The sequence below is a fragment of the Cibotium barometz genome, chromosome 1 (genome assembly GCF_041138505.1).
Source record: "Cibotium barometz isolate CiBa-2024 chromosome 1, ASM4113850v1, whole genome shotgun sequence".
In the NCBI taxonomy this organism is placed as follows: domain Eukaryota; kingdom Viridiplantae; phylum Streptophyta; class Polypodiopsida; order Cyatheales; family Cibotiaceae; genus Cibotium; species Cibotium barometz.
In genome coordinates, this window is record NC_141046.1 from 32,303,111 (window position 1) to 32,309,854 (window position 6,744).

Below are 6,744 nucleotides of genomic sequence, written 5' to 3' on the forward strand. Positions count from 1 at the left end.
CAATCATAGTCCAACATATTCTCATAGGTATCCCATAAACCCACATGTGAAGTATCACTAACCTTATGTGCAACAATGGATGCCTCACTAATCACATACTCATGGGCATCCAATGCATCATCAATGAATGCTCAGGATCCTCTAACATACCCTCATGATAATCTAATGTATCTAAATGATCCCCTAGAAGGTAAGTAGACATCCTCATCAGCAAAAGCCCTCTCTACAACCATTAACACCCCTGCCGAAGAAGAAACACTATTGTGGAACTATCGGCTTGGCCACATTAAGCAGCTTGTCCTTGGGCTTCCCAAGCAAATCACACCCATTAGCTTTTGTGAAGGATGAGTTGTTGCCAAAGCCAAACATTTTCCTTTCCCAAAATCAACTTCACGGACTTCTGAGCCTCTTGCATTATTTCACATGGATTTGTGTGGTCCTATGCAAACCACCTCTCTCACAGGCAATAAATACATGCTTTTATTCATTAATGATTTTACAAGGTACACATATGCTTATTTTCTCTCTGAAAAATCATCTACATTCATCAAATTTACATCTTTTCAAGAGTAGGTGGAGAACCAGCATGACAGAAAGATAAAGATATTAAGGTCCGACAATGGTGGAGAATACATTTCCAATGCTTTCAAGGAGCATTGCCTTGCACATGGCATCCGCCATGTGCATGAATTTGCTATTCCGGATCATCCACAACAAAATTTGGTGGCAGAAAGAAAGAATCGGACCCTTGTGGAAGCTGCTCACTCTATGCTCATTGTGGCACGTCTCCCTCATGTTTATTGGGAGGAGGCTGCCGCCACCGCGTGCTATCTCCAAAATCGATGCACTACCTCGACACTACATGGGAGCACCCCATACTCTCTTTGGTATTGTCATCCTCCAAATCTCGCTCATCTTTGAATTTTTGGAGCACCCGCATATCCTCTCCATACTGGCCATCAAGCCAAGTTTGCAAGCGAAAGCCTCAAAAGCCATTTTCGTGGGCTATGGTGATCGCTTCGGCCACAAAGCTTATCGCCTATCCCCAAGAGTACCAATTCATTTTCAGCCGCTCCGTAATCTTCAATGAAGAAGCCCTCATGGGCATGGCATCTCATCCCTTCAAAGCCTTGGAGTCCTCTTCATCCACCACAATGGCGCCTGCGCCCTCTTCACCCAGCTCTCCACATTTGCAATTGCCGCCTCTCCTACCCACACCACCTCGCCCCGATAGATAGGCGGGCAACAAACTTCACTCCCACCCAAAACCCCAACCTTTATAAGGTTGCTTATGCCACTCCCACTGATGATGTGGCACACTTCACATGTGGTGGCCCACTCCAACCTGCAATCGAGTCGCCTCTCCCAACTACACACGCGGCAGTGTTTGCTAGCCACCTCTCCCCATCTACCCACTACCATGCGCCTTCTAACCAAGTGTAGGCCACTTTTAACTCCTGAGGTGTTTCACAGCCTGGGGTTTTGGGTGTTTCACACCCAAAACCCCAACCTTTATAAGGTTGCTTATGCCACTCCCACTGATGATGTGGCACACTTCACATGTGGTGGCCCACTCCAACCTGCAATCGAGTCGCCTCTCCCAACTACACACGCGGCAGTGTTTGCTAGCCACCTCTCCCCATCTACCCACTACCATGCGCCTTCTAACCAAGTGTAGGCCACTTTTAACTCCTGAGGTGTTTCACAGCCTTCAACTATCTGCGCAGACTTCTGCTCCCCGCCATGTAGCCAGTCATGTGTCATCTCTTCAATTGCTTGGCGACCCACCTGCGCCAGTCCCAGTGCGCCATACTATCAGCTCCAGTGTGGTGGCCGCCGCCCCCTCACAGCCGCGCATGGCTGTTCCCAGCAGTCCATTGGCCGCCATGCTAACTCAACTTGGGCAGAGCTCAGTAACAATCTCTCCTCAATCCCACATCCACCCTCTGCACCGACTTCTGCTAACTGTCATGCAGCCAGCCAGGTGCCAGCAGTCCCTCACCTGCAACCACTGGGCGCCACCCAGTGCATGGCACCACAACAGCCAGTTCGTCACCTCTCAAGAACCCTATATCTACTTCCTCCCCCCACATACACGACTGCTTTTTCGACTGCTTGTCCACTCCATCCACAGCAGAACAGCCTCACCATTACATCCTTCCCCACAACAGCCTATTGCTTCACCTCTGTGCTCTACCATGGCTGCTTCAATCGCTCACCCTCTGTCTTCAGCCCCTCATGCTTCATCTCAGGCCACGCTGCCCTCTGCTCATTCTCTTCCACCAGGATTCACGGTGGATCGCCCTATCTATCTATCCTCCTCCATATCTCCCTCAGCCCACTGGCCCCTGGTTCTAACACACTACTCCTTTGCCTTCTTCCGATCACACCACCTCCAATGGGCTCCTTGATGATGGTGAATCCCCACCTCAAGGCCGCACCCGCAGTCTTGCTGCAGACATCTACAACTCCACGTGCTTCTCGGGTCTCCTACAAGCTAAAGGTGTGGATTCATATACTCCAGATCTCCTTGAAGATCCTCAAAGTCCTACCGTCAATGAGGCACTTTCTAGTGCTCACTCTGCAGAATGGATCGACTTCATGACACAAGAAATGGAGGCACTCACGGAGCAAGGCACGTGGATTCTTGTACTGCCACCACCTCATCGCAATATCATTGGGTGTAAATGGCTCCTCAAGAAAAAATACAAGGCTGATGGGAGTTTGGATTGATTCAAGGCAAGAGTTATTGCTCGCGGCTTCACTCAGCACAACATGGTGTTGACTACACCAACACTTTCTCACCCGTCTTAGGTATGGCATCCTTTTGTTTGGTTGTTTTACCATTGTCGCTCATTATGATCTTCCTCTTCATCACATAGACATCAAAATTGCATTTCTTCATGGTAAGCTTGATGAGGACATTTATATGCATCAGCCCCCTTATTTTCTATCTCACTCCCATCCCCAATTTGTTTGCAAGCTTCAACGCCCCATATATGGCTTGAAGCAGTCCCTTCAACAATGGTACCACCGAATGCATGATGCTCTTATCTCTTGGGGATGGTGCAGATTGCTCATAACCTTTATGTTTTGCACAATCATCACGGGTGGGCTATCATTGGTCTTTATGTTGACGACATTTCCATTCTTGCATCTAATGATCATATCGTGATTTTATCCAAAAAAATGTTTAGGAGGGAGTTTTCCATCCACTGATAATGGTCCCATTTCTTACTTTCTTGGCATTCAAGTAATTCGTGATCCTCATGGTAGCTTCATTTCACTCTCTCAAGAGAAGTATATTGAGAAAATTCTTGCTAATGCTCACATGTCCCAATATTGAGAAAATTCTTGCTAATGCTCACATGTCCCAATGTTTTTTTGCCCCCACTCCTATGGTCATAAACGTAAAGATCTTCCACGGCACTCATCTTTATAGGAGTTTCCTGCACGACTTTTCCTATGATCATCTTCTTGGGCAGATTAGATATTACATCACTTGTACTCGATTGGATGTTTGCTACTCCAGCCACATTCTCTCTCGAGCTCTCCATCAACCTCTCAAGGTCCATGATGGGATAGCACTAAAACGGTGTCTATGCTATCTCCATGCCACAAAGGACTACAAACTAACATATTTTGCAGGCACAGCCTTTACAGATGTAGATTGGGGAGGCCATAATCCCCACATGCAAAGTCTCTCTGGATACCTCTTCTTGCTTTGTTGGTGGTGCCATATCTTGGCAAACCAAGCGACAACTATCGGTGGCTTCTTCCATGACTGAGCAAAGTACATTGCCTCTTCCCTAGCCGCTCGTGAAGCTCTCTAACTTCACCAACTTCTTTGTGAGCTCCAACTTCCATATGAGATACCCCCCGTCACAATGTTTTGTGACAACCTATCTCTTGCCCATTCTCCCAAGGTCTCCAACAAGCTCAAGTACATGAAGATTGCATACCACCTACTCAAGGAGGTGGTCGAACAAGGGTACATCACCATGCAGTTCGTCTCTATTCAAGAGAACCTAGCAGACTTCCTCACCAAGCCCATTCCTAATAACAAACATCGCTGCTCGTGCCTTGTGTTCGGTTCATCCTCCGAAGCAGCATCTCATTAAATTGTAGTATGTTCAAATGTCCACCTCTTGCGTTAAGGGAGGATGTTAGCAATTAATGCAAGGTGTCCATTTGAATTACCCTTTATTCCATGCATGAATCTAGGAAATATTCTAGGAAACATATTTCTATTTTCAATCTAGAATGCAACAGTCACTTGTTAACGGTCACTTTCATATATAGTAACCTAATCTTGTATAAAGTGTCAATCCATTGTAAACATTTGACATGATTTGAAATACATCAAGTGATTGCTTTCTAGTGTATCTCCTTCTCTCCTTCTCTCTCTCTCTCTCTCTCTCTCTCTCTCTCTCTCTCTCTCTCAATTCTCCTCACCATTTTCTACTCTATGTGAAGTTTCCACAAGCTCAAATCATCAATGACAGATAGCTGGATCATCCATGATTTGAGAGCGCCAATCGTCGAGGCAGAAAGGTGGATCGTTTGTAAATTTGAGCACCCGAATCACCAGAAAGCTAGATCGTCCGCGATTTGAAGGCTAGCATAACACAAAAATTTACTAATTTTCCCTCTAAAATTTTTCATAGTACCTGGCTATATGCACGGTGATAGCCGCATTGATAACCATGTCACATTCGTTGCCTTCACTGTTGGCACCATTCTCTCACTACTTTTTCTCCCTATTTTAGGGTTACATTGGGCAACTATGCCCTCAGACTCTTGCAGATACAAACTCATGTTCTGATTATGGCAGCAAATATTTAGTATTAGAGCATAGAACATTACCAGAGAGATATGAGAGAGAGAGATATTCCACCTAATTTCCCAAAAAATTATTATGGTGGAAATCATTTACAAAGCCAATTGACATAGCTTCACAACGTGTTCTTCGAACTTAGGCGAGAGTGTCGCACGATATTGGAGAGAAGGAAAGGCGGTTGGCCTGAAGGTCGTAGAGGATGTGGAAGTTCTGCTGCTGGAAGTTGCCGAAGATAGAGAGACCGCCAGAAGGTGAAGCAGCCATGACAAAGCAGTAGCCAACGTCTTCAATGTCGATGAAGTAATTTTCGACTGGAAGAGTGAGATCAGCGCCGTCGAAATGGAAGATGAGCGGCGGCACCGGACCGCTCGATGCGTAGCAGAGATCGAGCCCAACCACGGCTGGGTCGGCGAATGGCATCGTAATGTTGGACTGTAGAGCCTCCAGCACCGCCGAGTAAGCTAATTGTGGCAAGAACGTGATTGTAGTGCCGGAATCAATGATGAGTCCTCCGCTTCCGTCCTCCTGCACGTCGAAAGTTCCGGCAGGAATGGGCAGTAATTTATCTCCGACGCTGATTCCGTTGAGCGGAAGGTAGTAGAAAGACGGAGAGCGACGATTTGTAAGGATGGGCGTGGAAATGACATCATTATGACTGCCAGAACCAGCCCAGGCGGCAGCCGCAGCAGGGCCGAGGAATAGTGGACTGGTGGTGGACGGTGGGTCGAAAAAGCTCTGCAGGCAATATGAAAACTGCTTAATGTTGAGCTGAGAGGTCAGAGAGATGGCACCTTGGGCGAGGCCGACAATGCCGCCGGCACCGGTGAAGTTGTTGATGGCGTGGTTGACGTAACCGCAGCCGAAACCGAAGTTGGCAAATGTTAAAGGATTGCCGGCAGAATCCGGCAGAGTGAGAACGTCGTAGGAGAATTCGCCGATGGTAAATTCCTGGCCATTGCTGTAGGAGTACTCGTACTGGCACGTGATGGGAGGCGACGAGAGGGGGTCGCATGGGACTAAGGTGACGAGAGAGGTGCAAAGGGTGTCGTTGCAAGAGGCTTTTCTGTAGGTGGAGGACAATGAGGGGTCGAAGATGACGGCATTGGCGTCATTCTGGGTGTAGCAGCGGTAGCAAGGCTGGCATTGGCGCCAAACGAGGCTGCTGCCGGTATCGACGATGGCCGTGAAGCTCACAGGCGGCGTTCCAATAGCCAGGGTGGTGATGAAGTCACCTCCGTTGCCGGAAATCGGAACCTCAAAACTAGGGCTTAAGTTGGGGGCTTGTGGAGACTGCATGGCTACAGCGCTACTGTAATCAGCGAAGCGCAGCCGACTACGTTGCATGGCACGTTTCAATGCTTCTACCGGACTGTGATTAGCTACATCCCGGCGACTTAATCCTAGCTTAGCACCGTTAGCATGAACTGCTAGAGCATCTAAATCTATGTAACTAACAAGCAAGATTAGTGATAAAGCAGCGAGTGTGAGTAGATTGTGAGCCATGACTAGGTGAGATGTGCTGGATTTGCTTGAGTATCGACGGACCGCGTGCTGTTGTTTATATACAACATCTGCTTTGGCAAGCTGCCGTATCGAGCTTCCGTAACGGACATAACATATCCCCGGCTGCTTGAGAATCTCACTGGCATGTGTTAATTACGGAAATCTGGCCTAACAGTTGCCCTCGAATCCTGCCCATGCGCGAGTGAGCTCAATTATGAGCTGCATTTTATATGCATGCTCCGCCCTCTCACCTTTGATCTCTCATGAGACAACCAAAATTGTTGTGCATGAAAAAGGGTGTGAAATTTTGTTTAATTCTCAATGGTATATGGTATAGAGAGTAAATATATACGTATATACATATATATATACATATATATACATGTATATATGTATACATA

The 6,744-nt window shown here is 47.2% G+C and overlaps 1 protein-coding gene across 1 annotated transcript; it reads right to left on the reverse strand.

Annotated features, from left to right (window-relative positions):
* Window positions 1-4,975: 4,975 nt before the first annotated feature.
* Window positions 4,976-6,343, reverse strand: LOC147641882 (aspartic proteinase nepenthesin-2-like). Its single transcript, XM_086786528.1, has one exon. The coding sequence runs from the start codon at window positions 6,341-6,343 to the stop codon at window positions 4,976-4,978; it is 1,368 nt and encodes a 455-aa protein (XP_086642654.1).
* Between the last annotated feature and the right edge of the window lie 401 nt (window positions 6,344-6,744).